Genomic DNA, 12,611 nt, shown 5'->3' on the forward strand with positions numbered 1-12,611 from the left:
ATGCTTGATGGCTGAAACAGGGCAATGTCCAATTGAGATTGGACATGTAAGACCCAAGGAGTTATCCTGGGTGCCTCATCATCATGACCATCGCATATATCCATAAATGATGATTCATAATTCACTCAAACAGTCACTATTCTGGATTCATCTTGGAGTCCTGACTCTGTCTCTTGCTGCCTGTGTGACTTTGGACAAGTCACATGACCCCTCTGAGTCTTAGTTTTCTTATCCTTAAAATAGGGATAATTACTATATTAACTCTTATTTGATCCTCACAATTGCCTTGGGAGCTAATGTTTATAAAGTTGTTGGCAAATATTAATGTGCCACTGAAATGACCATTCTTCTTCTTCTTTTTAAAACTATTATTAAATACAGATGGTGGGTCAGATATGGACCTTCCCTGAAGGCTTAAGGAGTTCTTAACCTGGTGTTCCAAGACTCCACCCATGGGACAATGAATTTGGATGGAAAATTGCATATTTATTTTCACTCTCCTCTAATTTAAATTGAGCATTTACTTCAATCATTTAAAATATTATTTTGAGAAGGGGTCCATAAGCTTCATCAGACTACCCAAGGATACCCCAAAAGGTTAAAAACTCATGGTCCAATGGGAGAACCAAGAGAGGTACATCTGTAGTCATCACAAACATATACATGTTAGTACCTACATGAATAACTGAGCTGTTTCTAGTTGGCACTCTCTAATTGCTAAGAGGCCACTCATCTGGCTCATATGCTGAGAAACATTTAGAACCATTTTCAACCCACTGGGATGTGGACAAGCTTGAAAAAAATTCAATTGGGATGCAGAAGTGGAGTTGTCTTTCCTTGGGATAAGCATAGCAAACAAAAAAATGTGAAACCTACTAGAAGATATTTGTGAGCCAGTCAGGCATTGATGAATTAGAAAGATTGAGAAAGCCAGCAGAACCAGATCTCATTTGGAAAGAATGTCCTTCATTCTTTATCTTCACTGTGCATGGCTGGCTGTTTAACAAATGTTTCTTGGAAAAATAAATGAAAGTCAAAGGTAAAAGTCCTACGAGGTTAGAATGGCTCAAGGCCAATTGGCTGCCTATCTGCATTTGGGCCAGTTTTCAGGTACAACTCATAACATTTATAAAGTATGAAACAGACATCAATGGAGGCATCCACGCTTGATGGGGATGAGGGGAAGCAATTTATGCATTTGGCATGGCTGGTGAGGGTTTTCTGGGAAGATGTGAAATTTCAGTGGCATTAAGAAGGAAGGGAAAGATATGATGCAAGGGATTTTGATGGGAGGAGCAAAGTTGCATCTTTACGGATGGCCTGAGTCCCAGCAAAGATGGAGAGCTGTAGGCTAAGCAATAATAAAGTTAGGCAGATTTGCAATTGACTGAAAGGCAGAATTGGAAGAGTAGTTATTAATGGTTCAATTTCAACTTGGAAGGAGAATTTTATTGGAGTTTTTCTGTGATACACACTTGGCCTTGTGCTATTTAGCATTTTTATTAATGACTTGGATAAAGGCATAGACGACATACTTATTGAATTTGCCAATGACATGGAGATGGGAAGGTTAGCTAACATGCTGTATGACAGAGTCAGGATTAAAAAAAAACTAGACAAGTGATGACATTGACCAAGTCTAATAAAATGAAATTTAATAGGGACTTATAAATGTAAAGTCTTATACTTTGGGGTCAAAAAAATCACCAAGTACGAGATGAGGGGGAGTTGTGGCTAGATAGTGACTTGTCTGAAAAATGATCAGGAGTTTTTCAGTTGCTGGAAGCTCAATATGAGCCAGCCATGAAAGCTAAAGCAAATGTAGGCTTCATCATGAGAGGTGGACTGTGTTGGACTGGCAGATGATCGATAGTATGATCACATCTGGGCTGTTCTATTCAGTCCTGGGTGCCCCACTTTAGGAAGGACATTCACAAGCTAGAGTGCATCCAGGAAATGATGTCCTACAAGAATCAACAGAAGGAGCTGAGTTACTTAGCCTGGAGAAGAAGAGACTCAGGGCAGAATGTGAGAAATCTGTTCACTTTTTTGAAGGGCTGTCTTGGCTCTAGGGGGAAGAACTAGGAGCAGTGGATGGAAGATGTACAGATTTCTGCTCAATATAAGGAACAGCTTCTCGACTAACAGAGCTGTCTAAAGGTAGAATGAGCTTTTTTTGAGTCAATCGGGGTTAAGTGACTTGCCCAGGTCACACAGCTAGTAAGTGTATGAGGTTGGATATGAACTCAGGTCCCCTCTGACTCCAGATCCAGAGATCTCTCCGCTGTGTCACTTAGTTGCCCCAGAATGGGCTGTCTTGGGTGAAAGTGAACTCCCCTTCACTGGAAGGCTTCAGACTGGATGACCACTTGTCAAGGACTTTGTATTAGAGATTCCTGTTGAGGTATGAATTAGACTAGATGGCTTCTGAGGTCCCTTCCATCTCTCAGATTATGTAATGGATTTTTAAAAATAAGAATTGTCTCTTCCTTTTGGAGCCACACCTAGCCAGAAATGTATCGGGGCTAGTTAGCTCCTGATTTTCCCAGCTTCCACCAGCCAGCTAACACCCTCTCCTTATTCCTGGCTGGGCAGTACAAATGGCAGTTGGCGTGGGGCTGCAGCTCTGCCTCACCTCCTCAAGGAGCTGAGGCTGTTTCTACAGTAATTAGATTGGAAAAATGAAACCAGTTATGATTATAGTCAGTAGCCAGCAGTCATGAAGGATGCAACCACAGAATATTTAAGATGGAAAGGATCTTGGATGGAAAGGATGGAAAGAGTCATTTAGACTACCAACCTCCCCCACCCCACCCTATTTTGCAAAATGGGGAAGAGAACCCCTGAGGTCACATAGCCAGCAAATGGCAGGGCAAGACTAGAATCCAGGTCCCCTGACTCCCAGAGCCCATGGCTCTTTCTTTCTTTCTTAGTTTCTTTCTTTCTTTCTTTCTTAGTTTCTTTCTTAGTTTAATTCTTTTTCTTTCCTTTCTTCCTTCCCTCCTTCCTTCGTTATTTCCTTCCTTCCTTCCTTCCTTCCTTCCTTCCTTCCTTCCTTCCTTTCTTGCTTCCTTCCTTCTTTCCTTCCTTCCTTCCTTTTAGAAATAGTTTTTAATGAGTAGTGAAGGAGGTATATTTGTGTATGTTGTGCAGGATGGGGCAGTTTGGAGGGGTCTTCCATGGGGGGCTGTCAGTGGGCTAAGAGGCATATGGCCTTCTGGGAGGTGTAGTTGTCCATGAGGTTTTTTTTGGGGGGGAAGGGGATATTTAGGGTGGGAGGCAGCTCATTGCCTTGGGAAAATAGGCTTGAAATTGATGCTAGCTAAAACCAATAGAGAAGAGCAGGAATCATCAGATTCTTCCTCTACCTCTGTTCCTTGGAGATAGCAGAGAGGAGCAAGAGGATGAGGTCTCCTTGAGGAGTGGCCTTCAAGGCATCAAGCATTCCTCCTTACAAAACGCCAAGACCCTGTAACCCCTCAGACTAGGGCTCTGCTTCTGTGGAATTCATGACTGGCCACATGGACAGTTTCTCTCTCCCACAAATAGTAGTAACCTCTCCTTCTCTAGTGGCAGGCAGCTGACCTTTCTGATCATTTCTGGATTGCTGGATGGAGTAAATGAACATCTGCCCTTCCAAGTGAGATGCCAAAGGGCTGGGGCCAGTCATAGGAGCTTTCTGTGACATCGAGTGCACTGGAAGTCATTTGGAGACATTATTTGGGAACACAGCTGTGCTGTGGCATGGCCCACCATTCCCAACCCCACAGGAAGCTGGCCTGGGCCTTCAGGGAGCTGCTCAAGGAGCCCTCTCATTTTACAGGAAGAAACCAGAGCCTCCAATCAGGTATTTTTCTAGGCATTTTGTACCTATGGCCATTTTTATGTATTTGTCTCTGCATGTAGTCTCCCTCATTAGAATGTAAGTTCCTTGAGGGCAAGGATGGTTTCATTGTGGTTTTTGTAACTCCACTTCGGAGAACATCAGAAAAGCTTAGTACAATGCTTGTTGAATGAGTAAATGAGTGGAACTCTTTAACCAAAGCATCACAGAGATTTCGTGACAGAGCAGGCCCAGAGCTGAGGCTCTCCTGACATTGGAATCAGTTCTTTTTGCCCTAGAACTTGGCTGCCTCTCTCTGACCTCCAGCACGGAGACTCACTTGTCTTCTTTGCTATCAATCCATTACTCAGAACCAGAGACTACTTGCTTCTAGTCCTATATAGCCATTTTTCTCTGAAGGCTGAGGCTGAGCTAGTATCCTGGAGGTGAAAGGTAAAGAGCAGCTGGTCTCTTCTAGTCTCTGGCTAATTCTGCCTCTGGCCATCTCCTTCTGTGGGGGGCAGATCAGTCAATCTCCTGCCACTTCTGTCATCTACAGGGAGGACACTGCAGCTCTAGACTTAAGAGAAAGTCTCAGAGCCACACAGCATGGAGGATTCTTATTGTCTATCCCAGCACCACAGATTCATGCAAAATGAGCTTTGGTATTTGAAAGCCATCTAAAACATGGGCAGTTTGGAGTCTGAGTTCTCTCCAGCCATTGGCTCTGATATCTGAGCCCAGGGTCTTTCGTTACTTGAGCACCATATGTATTTTCCAGCATGCCAAATGCTATGCTGGAAGGTTTACTTGTTACCAAAAAGTTGGGCTCCTTTGTATTTGCGCTATTCCTTGCAGAATAGTATGTCCAGTTGTCCAGGATTACCTTACTATCTGTCAAAATATTCTATTAAAGTGCCCAGCTTTATTTTCTGAAAGCTCATCTAATTGGAGAAACATGGGGCTGCAGAGAGATGTGGCCAGGAAAGCTGCCTGCCCACCCACCTGCAGTTACTCTCTCGGGTCACTGTCCCCAACGTTCACCAACGGAGGCAAGGTGAGGACAGAACAGGACAGAATGGTATAGGAGAGGCCTCCACTTGTCACTAGAATGCTGCCACTCTCTGCCCCCTGCCCACTTCTTACTCAAGGCCTAGCCTACTTCCCCCCAGTTGCTAATGGCTTGCCTACAAAATGAATTAGTATTTACTTGGCATATGCTTTATAATTACCTAGATGTGTACAGTGAAAGCTTTTTGAGGTCAGGGATTGATTTGTTTTTGTCTTTGTAGCCCCTGCACAGGGCCTAGAACATTGTTCAACTGGTCATTCAACAAGCATTTTTTAAGCATGTACTGTCTAGATCAGAGATTCTTAACTTGGGATCTGTCAACCTGTTTTTAAAAAAACATTTTGATAACTGTATTTCACTATAATTTGTTTTCTTCATAATATAATGTGTTTCATTTTATGCACTTTAAAAAACATTATTCTGAGAAGGAGTCCATAGGTATCATCACACTTCCAAAGGGGTCTAGGTCATAAGAAGGTTAAGACTCCTTGCTCTAGAGATTCCACATGCCTCCAATGACTCCCCAAGGTTCCTACCATTCTTCCTTTCTTCTTGGATCCATAGTCAGTGTCTTATGGTGAATTGTACTCTGGGCTTGGAATCAGGAGACCTGGGTTCAAATCCTAACTCAGAAGATACTTATTGACTGTGTAATCATAGGGTTAGTCCCATCACCTCTTTGATTCTCAGTTTCCTTAGCTGTAAGATGGGGACAGTCATGCTTCCATCTGTTTCACAGAGTTATTATGAGGGAAGCATTCTATAAACCTTAGAGTGCTATAGATATCTGAGTTAATATTGTTATCACTCTCTTCTTGCTCTCCAAGTCTAGAGAGAAGGTGAGCCAGAGGACGCAGTCATTTTTCTACTGCTACCAATTTGTTGTCTTAGCTATGTGACCAAAGGACTTTGCTTTTCTGTGAGACAGACTACAACATCAGAACAGCCATTGCCCCTCCTACCTCTTGGAGGGGAAGGCCAATGGACATGAGCTTCATTGCCATGCAGGAACACAGGCTTTCTCTACTGGGGACAGACACCAAAGAGCTGGGCTTCCATTGGAACGAGCAGGACAGAGGCTAGGCAAAAGGAAGAAAGAGCTGAAATGGACCACCAAAGAATGTGTCTATGAAGCATTACAGCATCTCAGGGCTGAGCAGGACCTCTGAGACTTTCTCATTCAACCTGTACTTGAACAGGAATCCCTTCTGTAACATCTTCATCGAGCCTTCACCTGAAGACTTTGGGAGAGGGAAAAACCGCTACCTCCCAAGGCAGCCCATTCCATTTTGGGAAAGCTTGAATGACCAGGAAGGTTTTCCAGACAAAATTTGCTTCTCTGTAACTTTCACTGGTCCCCACTCTTTTCCTTGGAACGTTCATTCAATCAACAAAACTCTTCTGAGCACCTATACCTGAAGTAGGCTGGGCTATGGGGCCCAAGAGGATGAAGAAGGCAGAGTATCTGTCCTCTGTCTTGGAAATCTTTGTCTCTTTGGAAGACATAACTATAACCCAAGACAGAATGTGAGTGGGCAATAAGCGAAGGCTAACATGTTGTTCATCGCAGATTTCTGTGGAGTTGGCCTGGAGGCAGGAGGATGGACTAGATTCCTGGCTCCTTACAGGCTACTGCTTCTGTGACTGAGAATGGCTGCCACCAGCATCAGTAGGACCTTACTTAACACCAACTTCCCTAGATTCTGCATGGGGACATGGAATAGCACACTTTCTAGCACGAGTATAAAGGAAGGACTGTTAGTGTGCAAGAAAGATTCTGAAAGGACAGAGAGCCAGCTGTGTCTTCATTATTTAGTCAGAATTTCCTTTTTTAGAGACTGACGTTCCTCTTAGGTCCACTTCATTGACTATCATGAACTCTAAGATGACATGGTCACTTTCTTTCAAAGTTCCCGTATCACCAACCACTCCATCCTTGTTGGTCAGAATTAGGCACAGAGTACCATTGACTTTGTTGCTTACTCCTCTTCCTGAGATACAATCATCAGGGAGGCACTGGAGGCCGTAAGTATTGTTCTTGACTCCTTTCCCTGCTGTTGAGAATGCCTGGGCACCTCCTTCAAGATTGGGCTCCTTTTTGTTGACATCCTGGTTATCTTTCTAAGCATCTGGTTTTGAAGTTTTATCTGAGTGTTTTTTCCCTTCTTTCTTCAATTTCAGTTCAATGCCCTCTTGATCAGATCAGTGATTCTTCTGCCAAATACATTCATCCTAGTTCCCATAAGTTGTTCTCTGTCCCTTGCCCATTATTCTGGTATCTTGAGTCATGGTCCAGAAAAATCAAATTCCATTATTAGATAGCATTTACTTGGCTAGATGTTTACTTCCCATATCCTCCCTTCTCTTTCAAAGTAATACATACCTTTCAAGTGGAGAAAAGTGATGAAAACATCATGCGTGTGTGTGTGTGTATGTGTCCCACCTCCTCCAAGCCCTTTAGTTTCCTATTGTGAACTTCTCTAGAGATCCATCCCAGGTTTCTTCTGGTGGCATCATTCTTACCCATGTGAATCAGCAGAAGTGGGCTGGAGACTTGGCAGCTTCTCTGTCTCATCTTGGCTCTGCACCCCAGGAAGGCAGCACACCTCCCACGTGGCCACGTGAGGTCCACATATCACCTCCTTTCTGCCCTCAGCAGGGAGGATCTAGCCATCACTCCCCATTTCTTCTTCCTGAGACTGGTCCCAGCATTCCTTGAACCTGAGTCCTCCTTATTGTCTGTGAAGCACAGGGTGATCCTTCTTCCCCAGAAAATTCATCTGTCCTCTGGCAGAAGAGCTGTCATCTGTTGTCTAGTTCCAGTGGGGGTAGTCCCTTCTTCTCTTTCTTCTCTTAGTCATGTTCTTCCACTTAACGACCTCTTGCCATCTCTTTGAAGATAACTCCTAAACCTATGTCTGGTCCCAACCTGTCACTCAAGCTTGATGTCCACATTGTCTATAACCTATTGGACAGCTCATAGAATTATAACAGGTCTAGAGCTGGAAGAAAACATCTCATTCTATAAATGGGGAAAGGGAGGCCCAGGGAGGTTAGGTGACTTGCCCAGGGTTACCAAGGTAGCAAGTAATGTCTCCAAATTTCTGACTCCAAAATCAATGCTATACCACTCAGTGTTCTCTCATGTGGATGTCTGGCCTATTATAATTGCCTCCTAATTGGTTTTCCTGCCTCAAGTCTCCCCTTATCCAATTTATCCTCTACATAGTTGCCAAACTACTATTTCTGAAGTACAGATCTGATTATGTCCCTTGCCTACTCGAGAAGCTCTAGGGGCTTCGTGGATAAAAGACAAGCTTTTCTGTTTGGCATTTAAAGCTCTTCCAACCTATCTTTCCAGACTGATCTTCTATATTGTGGCTTTCTTGCTGTTCCCTGCACACAAAATTCTCTCTCCTGCCTCCCCTCTCCTCTCCATCCTTTGCACAGGCAGGCCCTCATGCTTGGAATGCCTTCCCTGTTCACCTCTGTTTTGTGGAATCCATAACTTTATTCATATCACATCCTAGGTGCCACTTCCTATGGAAGGCTTTTCCTAATCTCCCTGTAAAAATTGCTTGCTATTTCCTCTGTATGTATTTTGCGTATATTTGCTTGCTAAGCTTTCCTCACCAGCCTCAGCTCATTCTGAGCTTTAGTGCCCCTGACACTATTCTTGCTGGATGATGCCATGCTTTTGTAGCCATCCTCTATTATCTATCCTTGCTGCCATCTTCTATACATGGCTTTAAAAACAGAAGTTGTTTGGTGAGTTCCCTGTGCATCCACACCAGTCTTTTCATATGATTCCTGTTCTTCCTTTCTTTTCAGGTCTGTGTCCCTTTGTGTCTTCAGATTTCTAAACTTAAGAGTTTCCCATCCTTCTTCTGCTTATCTCTCCTGAAAAATTTTAGTTCCTAAGCTCCTCTTTATCCTTCCTCTGAACACCTTGGAATTTTCTCTCCTAAAATCTAGGGTGCATGTCAGACTATACCTAGCTTTCCTTTCCTTCTCCACTCAACCCCAGCAACCAGTTCTACCCTGGTAAGGATAATTTCATCCTTTGAGGATGGAAGAACCAACAAAGGCAAATTCCATTTGGGATCAAATTCTCTCTAAGATAACTCAAGAAGTTATTAACTGCTCTGCATTTCATCGATAATTGAAGGGCTTCCATCCCTACTATATCATGCCTCTCTACTAGACTTGTAATCTGCTACCTGAACTCATCTATTTCTTCTCTCTGTCCAAGTGGTCTGCTGTCTACTCTGATGACAAACTGCTTCTGCTTCTCCTTCTACTAATCTTCTCCACCTTTCAAGCCATTATTTACACTACTGCCAGACTAATCTTTCAAACATGTTTCCCTACTCATAAGTACTTGTAAATAGCTCCCCATCATCTCTAGCATTAGGTCTACACTTACCTCAACATTCAAGGTCCTGCACAATCTGATCCTGACATGCCTTATCTTTCACTGCTCATTCCCATGAACAATAAATTCCTTCTGGACTGATCTCTTCACTGTTGTTCCAGTTACCCCAAAACATTACCCAATACTCATTTCTATCTCCATGCCTTAGTTTCTACTGTTCCTATGACTGCTTGAAATACTGGCTCTTCCTCCTTTTTCCCTACTCCAATCTTCCCATCCTTCAAGATCCAACTCAGGTACCATCTGCTCCAGGATGCTTTCTTGGACAAGGCCAACCCAAAATGACCTGTAGTTCCTGGAATTTTCTGCACAAATCTGTGCAATTTGCATCTTGTTACACCTACTGTCTTTTCCCTCTACTTATATCTACTGCCCAATTTAGCACCAAAAATCCACCAGGGTATAAAACACAGATCTGCCTCCATTATCCCCTGCTTGTGCAACACTTTAAGGTCTGCAAAGTGTTTTGCAGACATTATCTAATTTGATCTTACAACGACTCCATGAGGGAGATATTGTAGGTTATTATGATTCCCATTTTAGAGATCATGAAGTTGAGGCTCAGTACAGTGAAGTGTCCAAAGTGGGGTTTGAACTTAGGTTTCTTTCGACTCCAAATAATGTGCCGTATCCATTACACTAACTCCGTTTTATAGGTGAGGAAACTGAGGCTCCTGAGAGAACTGGGAGGGAAGCAAAGGAGTGATAATATTTTATTAGGATTCTCTCACCCTGTCGGGTGGTTCTGGACAACTCTAACTATCCCCCCTATTGATAGACCACACCACCCTGATTCAGCTGTGATCTGACAGGAGACAGTAAGATTTTGCTGGGCACCAAGATATGCTAAGCTATTTCCATGGAAACCCAACTCTGCTTAGGTACTTCTCATTTCTTTGTTTTCTGGCCTCTTGCTATTTACACCCACCCCGCCCACCCCATTGAGAAACAATACCTTATTCTCCCTTGTGTCCATGAGCTTGGATTTGAGGGCAAGACTCAAGCTACCAGTGGCAATAATTCCCTTTGTTAGTACATTTTCAATCACCAGTAGCATGCACTAATACTTCTACCTTGACAAACCTTTCTTCAGGGAGCACATGGAGGGCCGATGTTTGCTTTCCATTCTCCTGGCATAGAGTTGCAGGCAAGGTCCAAAGGAAGCACCTACCTTTCTTTTTCCATCTTGCCTAGTTCTCTTTAATTGGTGCTCACAAAGATGGCACCAAGCAGACCTTTTCAATATTTCCCACCCCATGTAATAATATTAGATACAGTCCCTCCTACTCATCCCCAACCTCCAACCCCAGCTTGTTCCTCCTGTTGAATGTCTCCCAGTTGGAGACAGCCCTCTCTCTCCCTCCACCCCATTTGGCCATAGTGTGGCCATCAGCCCATGGGCCAGATTGGTGAGTCTGGTGGGTGCCTGGCCAATTCACGTTGGTCCAGGAATGTCCAACCCCAAAAGGTAGCCGTATAAAGAAATGGCTTCTCCCTGGTGGGGTTTTATAGGATCACAGATCTACAGCTGGAGAAGACATTAGAGGCCATCGAGTGTAATCCCTTATTTTTTACCCATGGGAAGCCTGAGGCTGAGAGGTAAAGTCACTTGCCTAGGGTTCCACATCTAGTAAGTGTTGGAGGTAGGATTTATCCCAGGTTTTCCTGACTCCAAGCCCAGTGTCCTGCCTCTCACCATGTTTTCCTCCTGTTCTCTTGGTCCTGTCCCTCACCCCCAGACTCACCTGATTGTCTGTCTTTGACATAGCTTAAGGAGAAGAGGAAGCTTTTAAAGGAGATCTTAAGTCTGATGTGGCCTTGGAGATGACTCACACTAGCCTCTCTTCTCCTCCTCCCTCCTCTCTTTGGGAGGGGCCAGGGGCAGATTCAGAGAGGTTAGGTTGGGGGTAGGGAATCAGACAGAGTCAGAGAGGTTTCTACTTGATCAAGTGAATTTTCACTCTGATTTACATTGGTGTTTCTTTCCCCTGGTCATTTCTTAGTAAAGCTGTACATTGTTTCAACTCTGTTGTTCCTCAGGGTAGCTTATGATGGGAGGGCTTTTGGTTCTTTGCCATGGCCAGGACACCTGGGGGCCTCTAGGGACCCCAGAGGTCAGGAAGGAGCCAGTAGCCACAAAAATAAAGGTGATGCCACCATGGTTGATTCAGAGAAAAGGAAATCCCTTACAGAGAGAGGTCTGGGGCTCAATGGTGAGTGCTGTCCCCCTTCCCACCAGAGGGGTTTCTTTATACAGCTCCCTTTCCTCCACAGTGTTCTTGAACAGGAAGATGAGTCTCCATTCTTTTTATAGGGATGAAATCTCCCAATGCATGGTGAGAGCTAGGAATCAGGCTTGCCCATTCTTTCTCAGCCACCACCCCAACACCCTGCACTCTCAAGATAGTCCTGAGCCTGTGGAAGCCCCACCTCAGGAAAGCACCCAGCCAGCGGTTTCACATGGCCAGATTTTGCTGGTCAGGAGCAGAAAGAAGTTCTGCTCTTCTGGTGAATTGGTTTTCAAACATAATCAGATTCCTCCCCCCTCCCAGACAAATGGACATTATGTAGGCCTTGGACAAAGTGTCTTTTGTCATGGACTCACCATGTTGACTTCTGAAATCTGGTCAATGCTGGAGATGTGGATGCTCATTCCAACGGTGACAGGGTTTCCTGTGACACAGACGGATGGGTTAGAACGGCAAACACAGGTGGCTGGTGAGTCCCCGATATAGAGAGGAGGGCTTCCTGGCTAACATGGTGAAGTGGAAGAGACATAGGCTGGGTCCAGAGGAGAGCCCTATTCTATTCTCAGATGTGCTTGTAAATAAGGCACACAATCTATCTGGGTTCTGCTCTAGAAGATGGGGATCATGATCCTTGCCTTGCGTGTGGCAGGGTGGGAAGGTGGCTAGATGTGGATGGGTTCCAGCTCCAGGTGTGTTACTCCTCAGATGTTTCTCTGTCCCTGAATGCAACATCCTCCTTCCCACCTCCACGCCCTTGCCTGGAACATTATCTCTCCCATCTCTTGGAATCTGGAGCTCTCTTCAAGGTTTAGCTCAAGTGGTACCATGTATGCAAGGCCTTTTGTCCTCTCCCTAGCTCTTACTGCTTCCCCACTCCATGAAATACATTTTGTGTTTACTTCTCTGCATACATATTATGGGGGAAAGAGAAATCAGAGGACCTGGGTTCAAATAATGACTCTATTACTACTACCTGTGAGATCTTGGGCATAACACTGAAGGTCTCTGGCCTCAGTTTCCTTATCTACAAAA

At 44.3% G+C, this 12,611-nt stretch overlaps 1 protein-coding gene across 2 annotated transcripts in view; it reads right to left on the bottom strand.

The window, feature by feature from the left end:
- GABRQ (gamma-aminobutyric acid type A receptor subunit theta) overlaps positions 1-11,999 on the bottom strand; it is a 38,054-nt gene extending 26,055 nt beyond the window's left edge. The window contains exons 1-2 of one of the 2 annotated variants that reach the window (XM_036739983.1): positions 11,936-11,999; positions 5,858-5,974 (exon numbers count right to left, since the gene is read on the bottom strand). In XM_036739983.1, the coding sequence (XP_036595878.1) occupies positions 5,858-5,974; positions 11,936-11,983 (165 nt within the window). In that variant the 5' untranslated portion in view covers positions 11,984-11,999. The remainder of the gene's footprint in view (positions 1-5,857; positions 5,975-11,935) is intronic. The other variant, XM_036739985.1, reaches the window with a different exon arrangement.
- Between the last annotated feature and the right edge of the window lie 612 nt (positions 12,000-12,611).

The sequence above is a fragment of the Trichosurus vulpecula genome, chromosome X (genome assembly GCF_011100635.1).
Source record: "Trichosurus vulpecula isolate mTriVul1 chromosome X, mTriVul1.pri, whole genome shotgun sequence".
In the NCBI taxonomy this organism is placed as follows: Eukaryota; Metazoa; Chordata; class Mammalia; order Diprotodontia; family Phalangeridae; genus Trichosurus; species Trichosurus vulpecula.